We start from the raw sequence: 15,041 nt of genomic DNA on the forward strand, positions 1-15,041 counted from the left end.
ATTCCTCTGTTTTCCCTCCATGTTTCTCTCCATCCATTCCTCTGTCTTCTCTCCATGTTTCTCTCCATCCATTCCTCTGCCTTCTCTCCATGTTTCTCTCCATCCATTCCTCTGCCTTCTCTCCATGTTTCTCTCCATCCATTCCTCTGTTTTCCCTCCATGTTTCTCTCCATCCATTCCCCTGTTTTCCCTCCCTGTTTCCCTCCATATATTTCTCATCCTCCATTTTCAATCTATTCATTTTCCTCTCTGTTGCCCGTCTAACCTTTTTTCTCTCTCCTCATCCTCTCCCTGTTCTCTCACGCATCCTTCACTTCCTTGTCTTACTCTTTTCCTCCTAAAATGCCAGTTTCTTCTCCTTAAAGGAAGAGGAAAAGGAAGAGGAAGAGGAGGAGGAGGAGGAGGAGGAGGAGGAGGAGGAGGAGGGGGAGAGGATTGAAGGAACACGAGAAAGTCATTATACAGCAATTTCCTCTCAATTACATCTTTAAAGCTCATACACAACAATAATGATAATAATAATAATAATAATAATAATAATAATAATAATAGAAACAACAACAGTAATAACCCCAAAGATCATAAAAAGGCCATTAATAACAATCTCACTATAGCTTAGCGTATGCGAAAGCCCTTACGAGTTTAATCATAGGTTCAGACTCTTTATACTATGTTCTGATCTCTTTTCTGTGGGTTCTGATTCTATTATATTTAGGTCTGGGTCTTTTTTCTAATCCTCCCTATCTTGGGGGCGAGGGACGTTTGATATAACCTTGAGGAGAGTCCTGAACAAGGGTAGAGGTTCTTAAGGATGCGGTGTTTAATGGGTAACCTAGAAAAAGTTATCCTACAAAGCTATTTTAGGTCATACTCTCAGAGGGGTCCTATTAGGGTTCAAGAAAGGTCCTTCAAAGGGGGATGATCAGAAGGATTCGGCTATTGACTCCTAGAAAGGGTATTTTAAAGGGGAGTTCTAAAGTCCTATAAGGGGGATCCAGAAGGAGGTGGAGTCCTAGGGGGGACGAAGGATGTTTGTTGAGCCTCTTGGGTTGTTGGTAATCTGATGTGTCCCTCGCGTCCTAAACTGTTAAGCCATGTGTGTCTTTATTGCTTTCTCTCTCTCTCTCACTTCCATTTATCTTCTTCATTCTTTTTGCTTGTCTCCTCCATCTTTATCCTTTCACTTTCTCTCTCTCTCTCTCTCTCTCTCTCTCTCTCTCTCTCTCTCCCCTTCTCCATCTTGCGTTCTCTTCTGTCTCTCTCTCGCTTTTTCATTTACCTTCCCTTCCCTTGTCTTTTGTTTTGTTCCTATCTATTCTCCCGTGTCTCCATTCCCTTTTCTGTATCTATCTCTGTTTTTCAATCTCCTTTCTCTCTCTCTCTCTCTCTCTCTCTCTCTCTCTCTCTCCTTCCTCTTCCTTGCCCTCCCAGATAACATGTCCGCCAATTTCCTTTCACAAACTGTTTCCGAGGGAGGAGGAATAGGAAGGGAGAGAGAGAGAGGGAGAGAGAGGGAGAGAGAGAGAGGAGATAGATAGATGGAAGAGGGAGGCCTGTCAGGAACCATAGATGAAACAGGGAATATGGAGATAACGAAGATAAAGAAAAAAAAAAGGTAAAAAGAAGTAAAAGAAAAGTAGAATAAAAGGGAAGAGAAAATGATAGGAAAATGATGTTCAAAATTGGCTAAAAATAAGAAAAAAAGGAAGAAGATTGGGGAACGGGAACACAAAAATAACTTAGAGGAAATTACCAAAAAAAAACAAAAAAAACATATGAAGCATATTAAGAAAAAAAAAAGAATAGGAAAACGGCTTACAAACAATTAATGGTGAAAATAAACTTTGAACAAAATAAGAAAAAAAAGGAAAAAAGAGTGATTGAGCAAAGTATACAAAGAGAGGAAGAAGAGTAGTTTTTAGACAAGGAAGAGGAGGAGGAGGAGGAGGAGGAAGAGGAGGAAGAACTGAGTAGAAGAATCGAGGAGGCCAACATGTGATCTCCTTTATCCCCTGCGGAGGCCGTGTGTGTGTGTGTGTGTGTGTGTGTGTGTGTGTGTGTGTGTGTGTGTGAGAGAGAGAGAGAGAGAGAGAGAGAGAGAGAGAGAGAGAGAGAGAGAATGTTCATCCCTTCTCTATTTTCCTCTATTCCCTTCGCCCATCCTCTTGATAGATAAATGGTAAAAGTTTCCCAGGATAACAACAACCATTACCGCTACTACTACTACTACTACTTCTACTACTACTACTACTACTACTACTACTACTACTACTACCACCACTACTACTTCTACTACTACTACCACTACTACTACTACTGCTACTACTACTACTACTACTACTACTACTACTACTACTACTACTACTACTACTACTACTACTACTACTACTACTACTACTACTACTACTACTACTACCACTACTAGCCTACTACTACTACTACATAAGAACATAAGAACGTAGGAGTCTGCAAGAGGCCGGTAGGCCTGTACAAGGCAGCTCCTTTGAACTTAAGCTCCCATGAACCTAACCCCACCTAATATCACTGTCCATGAATTTATCTAATCTATTTTTGAATGTGATAATTGTATTGACACTCACCACATGACTGCTCAGCCTGTTCCACTCATCTACCACTCTGTTAGTAAACCAATTTTTGCCTATGTCCCTGTTGAATCTGAATTTATCCAGTTTAAACCCATTACTACGTGTCCTACCCGGTTCTCTTACCAACAAAACCTTATGAATATCTCCCTTATTAAACCCCTTCATCCATTTATAAACCTCGATTATGTCTCCTCGCACCCTTCGCCTTTCTAGAGAATGCAAGTTTAACTGTTTGAGTCTTTCGTCGTATGGCAAATTTCGTAACCCTTGAATCATCTTAGTCATCCTCCTCTGGACCGATTCTAACATTTTGGTACCCATTCTATAGTAAGGTGACCAGAACTGAACCGCATAATCAAGATGAGGCCTAATGCTAAATATAACTTGAGGAAGACTTCGGCGCTTCTGTTGCTTGCGTTCCTTGAAATAAAACCCAGTACCCTGTTTGCTCGATTTCTAGCTTGAGTGCATTGTGCTCTTGGACGGAGATCAGAGCTCACTAAGACCTCTAAGTCCCTCTCGCACCCAGACCTGCTTATGGGAGTGTCATTCAAGCAATAGTTATGTGAGGGGTTGTTCCTACCTACACTCAGAATACTTTCCTACACTGAACTCCATCTGCCATTTATCCGCCCAGTCATACAATCTGTTTAGTTCATCCTGGAGAATACTAGCGTCCTAATCCGACTCAAATACTCTACCGATCTTGGTATCATCAGCAAACTTACTGACAACACTACTACTTCCTGTATCTAAGTCATTGATATAAATAATAAACAACAGTGGACCTAATACTGAACCTTGTGGGACCCCACTCGTAACACAGCCCCAGTCAGATCTTTTACCAGTAGTAGTAGTAGTAGTAGTAGCAGAAACAGTAGAAGTAGCATTATTAGTATTAGTATTAGTATTAGTAGGAACAGGAGCAGGAGCAGCAGCAACAACAGCAGCAGCAGAAGTAGTAGTAGTAGCGGGTGCCGGACATATTCCCCCATGGACTTTACTTCTCCGAACGTTTTCCCCCTTGACAAAGTCTCCCATGAACATATTCCCTTCTGGACATTTCCCCCTCCGGACATTATCCACTCTCTCAATTATCTATTTAACAAGAGCAAAATAATATATAAATGAATAATAAAACAGACAACTAAAGATAAGGAACATGTAATAAAAAATAAAAATTGGAAGAAAGAAAGAAAGAGGGAAACGGAGGAAGTTTTTGGATATTCTGTGCGGGTTCCCGAGGCCTTCGGCCTTCCATCCCAGAAACGATAAACGCAGTGAGCAGCGCTTTCACAGTATTTATGATTTATTTCATAATCCAGTCTGGTAGTTTTAAGAAGCGAGTTCTAGCATCCGCCCTCCTCGCCTCGGCAGGGCTAAGGAGCGCCAGCGAGCCCAAGGTCTCCCTGGCGAGCGTGGCAGTCCTGGAGGGCTCCCAAAAGGGCACCTTGGTGTCCCCCGGGGCGTCCGCGAAGGTGCCGGAGGTATGCCCGGGTAGGTGGGGCTCGTTAGCCGTGGTAGGCAATTCACCTAGGAGAGCAAACTCCGAACAACAAACCCGGGCAGGTGAGGATCGTTAGCCATGGTAGGCAATTCACCTAGGAGAGCAAACTCCGAACAACAAACCCGGGCTGGTGGAGGTCGTTAGCGTAAGGCAGTTCACCTAGGAGAGCAAACTCCGATTACAAACCCGGGCTGGTGGAGCTCGTTAGCGTAAGGCAGTTCACCTAGGAGAAGGAAAACTCTGACCACAAACCCGGGCAGGAGGGGGTCGTTAGCCGTGGTAGGCAGTCCTCCTAGGAGAAGGAAAATTCCGAACAACAAACCCGGGCAGGTGGGGCTCGTTAGCCGTGGTAGGCAATTCACCTAGGAGAAGGAAAACTCCGAATAACAAACCCGGGCAGGTGGGGCTCGTTAGCCGTGGTAGGCAATTCACCTAGGAGAAGGAAAACTCCGAATAACAAACCCGGGCAGGTGGGGCTCGTTAGCCGTGGTAGGCAATTCACCTAGGAGAGGGACAACTCCGAATAACAAACCCGGGCAGGTGGGGCTCGTTAGCCGCAAGGTAGTTCACCTAGGAGAGCAAACTCCGATTACAAACCCGGGCTGGTGGAGCTCGTTAGCCGCAAGGCAGTTCACCTAGGAGAGCAAACTCCGAACAACAAACCCGGGCTGGTGGAGGTCGTTAGCGTAAGGCAGTTCACCTAGGAGAGCAAACTCCGATTACAAACCCGGGCTGATGGAGCTCGTTAGCCGCAAGGCAGTTCACCTAGGAGAGCAAACTCCGAACAACAAACCCGGGCTGGTGGAGCTCGTTAGCGTAAGGCAGTTCACCTAGGAGAGCAAACTCCGATTACAAACCCGGGCTGGTGGAGCTCGTTAGCGTAAGGCAGTTCACCTAGGAGAAGGAAAACTCTGACCACAAACCCGGGCAGGTGGGGTTCGTTAGCCGTGGTAGGCAGTCCTCCTAGGAGAAGGAAAACTCCGAATTCAAACCAGCTAACCAAATAAATAAATAAGATAAAATAAACAAATTAAACAAATAAATAAATAAATAAATAAAATATAGTAAAATTAAATATAAATATACTACAATACAAACACACATCATCCACTTTTTGCCCCTAACATCAACATCAACCAAATTACGGGCGTCTTTTACTACTACTACTACTACTACTACTACTACTACTACCACTGCTACTACTATTACTACTACTACTACTACTACTACTACTACTACTACTACCACTGCTACTACTACTACTATTACTACTACTACTACTACTACTACTACTACTACTACTACTACTACTACTACTACCACCACTGCTACTACTACTACTATTACTACTACTACTACCACTGCTATTACTACTACTACTACTGCTACTACTACTACTACTACTACTACTACAATTAATGGCAGTCAAGGGAAAACAAGCATGAAGGTTGTCTTTATGTAATTTTTTATGCAAATTTCGACACACGCGCGCACACACACACACACATTAGTCATCACCAGTAGCAGTAGTGCCGACAACACACACACACACACACACACCATACATTACCCTACCCTTCATAAAATCCTCATTAAACCAACCCACTCCCCCCCTACACACACACACACACAAAAAAAAAAAAAAGTCCATCACCACCCCACACACACACCCTTCCTCCCACGCAAACTCATCAACACCCCTTTTTAATAACTTTCCTGACCTTCCCTTCAAGCCCCTGTATACTTAGGTCCATATTCACACCTGCCAACGTTTGCACCTGTTACCAATTCACCTGCGAGCAATTAAGGTGATTTATTGGCCGCCCGAAAAGGTGTGCCGGCAGGTAAACACGGGAGTCACCTGATAGGCCGCGGCACCGTCAATCAAGCTCCGCGCGGTGCAAACAACGGTGTCCAGAGCGTCATTTGTTTCCCCGAGATCGATGTGACGTTTTTATGGAGCCTATGAACTGCATGTGTGTGTAGGGGTGGGGTGGGGTTGGTAGATGAGCTTTTTGTGTGTTTTGTATGTTCTGTTTGTTTGCCTATTCATGTCTTTCTTTATCTCAGTGGTTTAAGTCACACTGAAAGACATAAGAGGAACGAAAAGAGGAAGGAAGAAGAGTCGGAAGGAAAGAGTGGGGAGAAGATAAATGCAAAAGAATAAAGAAGAGGAGCTAACTAACTGTGACCGACACTTACACCACTAACATGACCACCTTCAGCACCCCATCTACACCTTCTTCTTCTTCGTCTTCTTCATCATCATCATCATTTTGTTTTGTTCCTATCTATTCTTCCGTGTCTCTATTCCCTGTTCTGTACCTAGATGTTGTTCAATCTAATTTTTGTCTCTTCTCTCTCTCCCCCTCTCCTTCTCTCCCTTTCTCTTTCTCTCTCCTTCCTCCTTCTTGCCCTCCCAGATAACATGTCCGCCATCTTTTTCAATCTTTCATATGAGGTCGCTGTTCCCTCTACGCCATCACTCCCCACACACACACACTATCACCACCACCACCAACAATTTCCAAACACTCACCCTGGTTAAACACGGCCTTGGAGTTCCCGGTCAGCGTGAGAGTGTAGGCGTTGTGTTCGCCCTGGCTGCCACCCACGCCCACGCTGAGGCTCCGGTGCGCACCCTCGCCGCCCATCCAGGAGTCCACGCCGACCCGTGTACCCGTCGGAGCCACCACGGTCACCAGACGGCCCGTGCTGTCGTACTCGTAGACGTAGGTAAGACGGCCTGGAAAAAGGAGAGATAATCACGTTAGTTTAGGAAGGTATGTGGAAGAGAGTATAGGTAAACAGGATCAAAGAGAGACATGGAGGTAAATATATGTAATGTTTGTTATAAGTTCTTGTAGGTAAGGGGGTCTGGGAATAGGAAAGAATAATGTTAGTTTAAACAGGTGTATATATGGATGAAAGGACAGGTATACTGGGAAAGGGAAAGACAGATAGACAGGTATTTGGAAGAACATAGAGGGACACAAAGGTAGATATATGCAGAGTTGTTATTAGTACACTTTAGTTTAATCAGATATATGTATGAGAGAAATGTAGGCTGGAAGAAAGAGAGACAGACAGTAGGAATTTGGAGGACAGGAGGATAAAAAAGTGGAAATATGAAGGTAAGACGGACTAGATAAACAGAAAAAGAACCAAGAAGTTTAAACATATATATGGAAGGGAGGAAAGTTAGACAGGGAGAAAAAGACAGGCAGTATTTTGAAGAACACAGAGGGACAGAAATGAAGATATATATAGTGTTTTTACTGGTGTTGGTAAGATAGATTATAAAGGCAGACAGTAAAATGTGTTAGTTAAATAGATATACAGAAGAGGGGACAGATAAATACAGAGAAAGAGAGATAGGCAGTATTTGGAAGAACATAGAGTGACAGAAAGGTAGGGATACGAAGGTAGACAAACAAAAGATACAGAAACACATCCACACACATATTCATAAGCAATCTCATCTCACGACACAGCACATTTTAACCTCAGTATGATGCACTTTTCTTTTTTTATGGAATCTTAACTTTTACCTTTTAGCAATGAAATAAAAGTAAACAAATATTAAAAGGTAAAATATTCTAAATACTTCTTGTGATATAAATCCGTCCCGCCAGAAAAAAAAATGAAAATCAGAAAAAAACAGAAAATAACGGAAAAAAGAAAAATAAGCTGAAAATAGACATTCACTCCTAGCAAAGAGGATTACACAAACGAGACTAAAGTGGGTACGCGACACACACACACACACACACACACACACACACACACACACACACACACACGAACACCGGGGAAAATGCGTCAAATTGTACCAAAAACAGACAATTAAAACAAACGACTTAAGAGACAAAACTAAAAAAAATAGACGAAATTAATCACAAAACACACGAAAAACAAACAAACCTAAAACAGACGACTTAAAAAACAGACAAAACTTAAGCAGAAAAAGAAAAAAAAGAAACTAAGAATAGGAAACTAAAATAGACAAAACTAAAACTGGAAAAAAACTTGAAGAAAGACAAAAACTAAGGGGAAAAACTAAGAGGAAAGACTAAAACCAAGAGGAAAAACCAAAACTAAGAGGAAAGACGAAAAACATGAGGAAAAACAAAACTAAGAGGAAAGACAAGAACCAAGAGGAAAAACCAAAACTAAGAGGAAAGACAAAAACCAAGAGGAAAAAACAAAACTAAGAGGAAAGACAAGAACCAAGAGGAAAAACCAAAACTAAGAGGAAAGACAAAAACCAAGAGGAAAAACCAAAACTAAGAGGAAAGACAAAAACTAAGAGGAAAAACAAAACTAAGAGGAAAGACTAAAACCAAGAGGTAAACAAAACTAAGAGGAAAGACAGAAAACAGGAGGAAAAAACAACACTAAGAGGAAAGACAAAAACTAAGAGGAAAAACAAAACTAAGAGGAAAGACTAAAACCAAGAGGTAAACAAAACTAAGAGGAAAGACAGAAAACAGGAGGAAAAAACAACACTAAGAGGAAAGACACTACTAGGAGGAAAGACTAAGACAGACAGACGCTCACCGGGGCACGTGGAGGCCAGCATGAGTCCCGTGTCCTCGTCGTAGGTGAAGTCGTACACCCGCCCAGGCCGCTCCGAAAATCTCGTCATCAGCCCCAGACGACTGATCCGCACCGAAAACTTCTCCCCCATCGTGTTCTCAATCTGGGGAAGGGAAGAAGCGGTGGTGGTGATGGTGGTGGTGATGATGCTGGTGGTGGTGGTGATGGTGGTGGTGGTGATGGTGGTGGTGGTGGTGGTGCTATCCTTACCTTACCTTACCTAACCTAACCCAACATTAGCTTACCTTACCTAACCTATCCTAACCCAACTTAACCTTGCCTAACCCAACCTAACCTTACCTAACCTATCCTAACCCAATCTAACCTTACCTAACCTAACCTAACCTTACCTAACCTATCCTAACCCAACCTAACCTCACCTAACCTATCCTAACCCAACCTAACCTTACCTAACCTAACCTAGCCTAACATTACCTAACATAACCTTACCTTACCTTACCATACCTTACCTAACTTAACCTTACCTTACCTTATCATACCTTACCTAGCCTAACCTAACCTTACCTAGCCTAACCTTACCTTATCTTACTTTACCTAACCTAACTTTTCCATACCTAATCTAACCCAGCCAACCCTAACCTAACCTAACCTAGAGGAGGAAAAGGATAGAAAGAAATGGGAAAAAATAGGAAAAAAAGGAGAAGAAAGGACGAGAGGGAGGAGGATGAAGAGGAGGGAGAGAAGAGGAGAAAATAGTGGGTGTCCTTGATCTAGGAGGAAAGATGGTGATGAAAATAGAATGGAGGAGGAGGAGGAGGAGGAGGAGGAGGAGGAGGAGAAGGAGGAGAAGGAGGCTAAACCAATCTATACTTAGCGTTACAAGGAGGTCAAGAAAAGGAAGACCAGAGAAAAAAGAAGAAAAAAAAAAGACGAGGAAAAGGAGAGAAAATAGCGAAGAACGAGGATGAGGAGGACAAGACAAAAAATAAAAATAAGAGGATGAGAAAGCCGGACAGAAAGGAGAATTTGCGCTAAAAAAAAGAAAAGAGGCTTTGTGGTGAGAAGTGGAGGAGAGGAAGGAGAAAAGAAAGAGAAGGGATGGATGGGGGAGGGGAAGAGGGGAAAGAAAAAGGGAAGAAGGAAGAGTGGAAAGGGAGAAGATGACACGATGAGAAGGGTCAGGGGAAAGAGGAGGAAAAGGGGGAAATGGAAGGAAATGCCTGGAGTAGGGAGAAAAGGAGGGAAATTGAAAGGGAGGAATTGATACAAGGAGAGAGAGAGGGGGGGGGGGAGAAAGGATAGGGAGATAACACGAAGAGGAGGGAAAAAAAGGAAAGGGAAAGGGAGGTGACAGGAGAAGAGGGAGGAAAGAAAGGAAAGGGAGGAGAAGAGAGGAAAGGGAAAGGGAGATGACAGGAGAAGGGGGAGAAAAGTAAGGAAAGGGAGGAGAAAAGAGAGGAAAGGGAAAGGGAGATGACAGGAGAAAGGGGAGGAAAGAAAGGAAAGGGAGGAGTAGAGAGGAAAGGGAAAGGGAGATGACAGGAGAAGGGGGAGGAAAGAAAGGAAAATGGGAGAAAAGAAAGGAAAAGGAAACAACGACGCGAGGAGACTGGGACAAGGATGGGAAAGGAAAAGGGAAGAAATGCCACAAGAAGGTAAAGGGAAGTCGTGGAAGGGGAGTAGATGACACCAGTAGAAGGGAAAGGAAAGGGAGTAGATGACACCAGTAGAAGGGAAAGGAAAGGGAGTAGATGACACCAGTAGAAGGGGGACGGGAAAGGGAGTAGATGACACCAGTAGAAGGGAAAGGAGAGGGATATGGAGGAGGAGGAGCAGATGACGAGAGAGAAACTTTGGTGAGACTTCTGGCGGCTCTGCGGGACTCGTGCGGGATTTTGGGGGAATTGAATGGAAGTCGCTGAGAGATCGGGCGAGCTGCTCAACTTGATACGAGCTTCCGAGGCATTGTGATGGAACTTTTCTTTCTCCCCCCCCCCTCCCAGGATTCCGTGGATTGTCTAGAAGTTAGTGAAGGATCAGAAACGTAGGAAAACTTGGATGGTCAGCTGTGTGGTGGGTGATGCTGGTGGTGGGATGAGGATGGAGGGTGAGGAGGGGATGGAGGGTGAGGAGGGATAGATGACAGATTTGAAGAAAGCTGTCTGGGGATGCTGGTGGTGGGTGGTGGAGGGAGGGAGGAGGAGGAATAGATGATAGATTTGAAGAGAAAGATCTGAGGTGATGCTGGTGGTGAGGGAAGGGAAAGGGAGATGAGAGAAGAGGGAGAAAGGAGGAGAAAGAGAGAGGGAGATGAAAGGAAGAGAGGGGAGAGGAGAGAATGGAGTGGGAGGTGGAGGAGATGACAGGAGAAGGGAAGGGGAGGACAAGCCAGAAAGGGGAGGAAAGGGAAAGGGAGAGGAGAGAAGGGGGAGAAAGGAGGAGAAAGAGAGAGGGAGATGGAAAGAAGAGAAGGGGGAGGGGAGGAAAGGGAGAGGGATGCTGAAGGAGGTTGTGGTAGGGGATGAGGATAAAGGGGAAAAGGAGGAACAAGAGATGGAAGATGTGAAGAAAGAATCAGGTAACTTTTGTCTCCCTTTTACGATTCAGTGCTCTCCACCTGACAATCTGGACAGAGGAATCACTTTAAACTTTACACCGAAACTACACCGAAGAAATAAAAGAAAGAAAAAGACATTGAACGCCATCACCCAGTATGTTAAAGTCACCCTCCCTTCCCCCCCCAAAAAAAAAGAAAACACAAAATAGAAGAAAAAAAGTCGCTATATTATCTAAACTAAAGACCGAAATAACAAAATAAACCTCTCTATTTCCCTCCCTACCTATCTATCTATAGCTTAATTCACTGTTGTTTTAATGTACATCGTAAGTTATTCTGCTCTCTCTCTCTCTCTCTCTCTCTCATGGGGTCTGTGGTCTAAACATCTATGTAAATCTATGTAAATCCACGACTCACCTGACTCACGGCCGAGGTATAGTCACGCAGGAACACGACCTTGTTGCCCGAGGAGTCCGTGACCTTGGAGAGCCTGCCGAAGGAGGTGTTCTTGGAGTAGAGGAAGGAGTAGAGTTTCCGGCCCGTCACGAGGTCTTGGGTTTCGATGTGGTGGCCGTGGCGGTTGAACACGTACAGTTCGTTGGTGCGGGGGTACGCCACCTGTAGGGGAGAAGAACAGGTGTGGTGGGGAGGTTGTTGTTGTTAGTGGTGGTGGTGGTCGTTGTGGTGATGCTGGTGTTGGTAGTGTCATTCATCTCCCTTTCCTCCTCTTCTCCTGGCATCTCTTCCCCTTCTGTCTCTCCCTTCATTTCCCTTTCCCCTTTCTTTCTTCTTTTCTTCTCTCACCTTTTTCATCTCTCTTTTCTTTCTTTCCTCCCTTCTCCTGTCATTTCCCTTTCCTCCTCTTCTTCTGGCATCTCTTCCCCTTCTGTCTCTCCCTTCATTTCCCTTTCCCCTTTCTTTCTTCTTTTCTTCTGTTACCTTTTTCATCTCCCTTTTCTTTCTTTCCTCCCTTCTCCTGTAATCTCCTTCTGTCTCTCCCTACATTTCACTTTCCTCCCTTTCTTTCTCCTTTCCTTCTGTCATCTTCTTCATCTCCCTTTTCTTTCTCTCCTCCCTTCTCCTGTCATCTCCCTTTCCTCCTCTTCTTTTGGCATCTCTTCCCCTTTTCATTTCACTATTTCCCCCTCCTCTGTCTCTCCCTTCATTTCCCTTTCCCCTCTTTCTCCTTTTCTTCTTTCATCTCATTCATCTCCCTTTTCTCTCTCTCTCTCTCTCTCTCTCTCTCTCTCTCTCTCTCGCTCACCTTGAAGTCGCCGTCCTGGTCGTCGGCGGGCAGGTGGTGGCGGAAGCTGAGGATCTTGAGCGCGCGCTGGTCGGCGACGTGCACCACCCCGTCGGGCGAGACTGTGATGGCGGAGACGAGGCCGAGGACGGTGGTGGTGGAGAGCGGGATCTGGAGGACACGAGGGACGGCAGGTGGTGAGGATGGTTGTGGCGGGAAGGGATGTTGTGGAAGGGAAGAGCAGATGTTGTTCGTTTGTTATTTTTTACGTGTGATTATATTCTGCCTTAAAATACTGATGAGGCGAGATTTTAACATACTGGTTGCTTCTAGGAGGTATTTATTCGTATTTAAAATGTTTTGAAAATACTACGATTGTTTACCTACCATGTTATTTACTGGGAACATTTACTTTGGTTTTGGTGGTGTACTTCAGACAGTAAAACAGACTGCGTAACCCCATGCACGTGAATAACCACCACTATAGTTCCCCTCTCCCGCCGACCCCTGACCCCCGCACAGTCCCTCCCCGGCGCCTCACCTTGTCGTCGGCGGGACACGAGCAGTCGTCGGTGTCGGAACAGCCGCATTCCGGCTTGGCGCCCGCAAAGTGACGCAGCTGACCCGACGGCGTGAGTTCCATGACGGAGTGTCGTTTGCGGGCGTCCTCCTCCGTCATAAAGAGAGAGCCCGAGGGGGCGAAGGACAGGCCGGTGATGGTTCCTGAAAAAGACATTTGTTTTTTATACTTACTCGGCCCCGTGTGTAGGTCTGTATCTATAGAAAGACATCATTACAGTAGTTAAGTGTAGTAAGAAGTTTGCAGAGCGAGGATAGCCATGGATGCTGCGGCAGGTGTCAAAAACGACTACTTCGGGAGGAGCAGGTTACTTACCGATGAGCGGAAGGTCCTGCGAGGAGGGGCAGTGGAGGGGTGTGCCAGCCCGCACGCGCACCGAACCGTCGCCGGTGACCTGTAGCACCACGTGGTCGTCCAGGATGTGGAGGGAGCCGTCCAGGGGCGAGAGGGCCAGCCCCGTGGGCCACTGTAGCTCCACCTGGCTGGCCGGCAGCCCGCCGCGGCAGGGCAGCGGCCGCCAGCGTGTCTTGTGGCCGTGGTGGCCGATCAGCGTGTGGATGATGCCCTGCGGGTCCACCATGCGGATGTTGGTGCCGTCCGCAATGTACATTGTGCGGTCCGCAGCAATGGCCAGGCCCTTGGGGTGCGCCAGCCGTGCCTTCTTGGCCGGGCCGCGGTCACCGCAGTGCCGCTCGTCACCTGGGGGGAAGGCACACTCATTGATGCTTCAGGCAAGGTAACGGTGCACAGAACAGGAAAAAGACATAAAGTCTGCAAAACTCTTACATCTGTTTTATCTGATTTTCTCGCCGCCTGAGGAAAGAAAACTTGGCTAATGCCTGACGCGGCCCGCAGAGGCAGGGACGGAGACAAAAGTGCGGCACAACATGCGTTTGACATGATCTGAAGTGACGCTGGAAAAATACTGCCTGGCGCCATCACATCTACATTAATGGAACAAGAAATAGTGGGTCTGGAACAGGAAAGAGTAACAAAAGAAAGAAAAACTCATAAGGCGAAAAAAAAGGAGAGGAGATACAGACATGTTTTTCCTCACAGAAGGACTGCGGCGGCGAGCCAGTGAGTGTGCGACAACTGTTACGCTTACAATGGAAACTTGATGAGAAAAGTTTCATAATTTTTCGCCAGAAGAGTTTCATAAGACAGGAGACGAAAATAATAATGCGTTGCCATCTGGAGGGGGAAAAATAAGAAGCACGATGTACCACTCCGAGTTGGGGGGGCGCCGCGCCTTTATTAACAAGATGGAAGCGGGGAGGGCGTGGCGGGGCGGGGAAGGGGAGGAGGAAGGACGGGGGAGAAAAGGCGAAGGGTGGAGAGGGCGGTGAGGGGCGGGGTTGGTTTGGAAGGGAAGGTAAGGGGGAAGGTGTGGAGGAGGAGAGGGTGCAAGGCAGAGGATACAAAAGAAGAAAAATAAATGGGAAGAGGAGTCTGGTGGTGAGGGAAGGGATGGGTGGCACTAATATAGAGAATACAAAGAGGAGACAGAGTAGAGGAACATGGAAAACGGACTGAATGGGAGGATGGAGGGAAGGTTAGAGGATCAAAGGATAAGGCAAAAAGAGAAAGAAAAAGAGGGAACTTAAAAGAAAAAAAAAACTACTCAATAGCTCAGGAGGGAAGAAAAGGTGCGTGATAGGGGGAGAATTACACCCATGAAGGAGAGGAGAAGGAAAGAGGACGAGAGAGGGAAAGAGAGGTAAGGGAAAGGACGAGGACAGCACCCACTCATTAAAGAAGAGGGAGAAAAGGAAAGATAAGGGAAAGAACCAGGACCATATTACAGGGAGAAGGAAGGGAAGGAGAAGCGAGGAGAGGACAGGTGAGGGAGAGGACGACAACACCCACGCACCAGGTATAGGGAGGGGATGGAGGAGGAAGGGAAGGACAGGTGAGGGAGAGGACGACAACCCCCACGCACCAGGTATAGGGAGGGGATGGAGGAGGAAGGGAAGGACAGGTGAGGG

The 15,041-nt window shown here is 45.8% G+C and overlaps 1 protein-coding gene across 6 annotated transcripts in view; it reads right to left on the reverse strand.

Moving 5' to 3' along the window:
- The window catches only part of LOC127000431 (teneurin-a-like), a 382,877-nt gene that overhangs the window by 31,370 nt on the left and 336,466 nt on the right, over nucleotides 1-15,041 (reverse strand). For all 6 annotated transcript variants that reach the window (XM_050864152.1, XM_050864150.1, XM_050864149.1 and 3 more), the window contains 6 exons: nucleotides 13,369-13,752; nucleotides 13,015-13,196; nucleotides 12,495-12,644; nucleotides 11,648-11,848; nucleotides 8,674-8,815; nucleotides 6,653-6,859 (listed from right to left, as the gene is read on the reverse strand). In XM_050864152.1, the coding sequence (XP_050720109.1) occupies nucleotides 6,653-6,859; nucleotides 8,674-8,815; nucleotides 11,648-11,848; nucleotides 12,495-12,644; nucleotides 13,015-13,196; nucleotides 13,369-13,752 (1,266 nt within the window). The remainder of the gene's footprint in view (nucleotides 1-6,652; nucleotides 6,860-8,673; nucleotides 8,816-11,647; nucleotides 11,849-12,494; nucleotides 12,645-13,014; nucleotides 13,197-13,368; nucleotides 13,753-15,041) is intronic.

This window comes from Eriocheir sinensis, chromosome 18 (assembly GCF_024679095.1).
Source record: "Eriocheir sinensis breed Jianghai 21 chromosome 18, ASM2467909v1, whole genome shotgun sequence".
NCBI lineage: Eukaryota > Metazoa > Arthropoda > Malacostraca > Decapoda > Varunidae > Eriocheir > Eriocheir sinensis.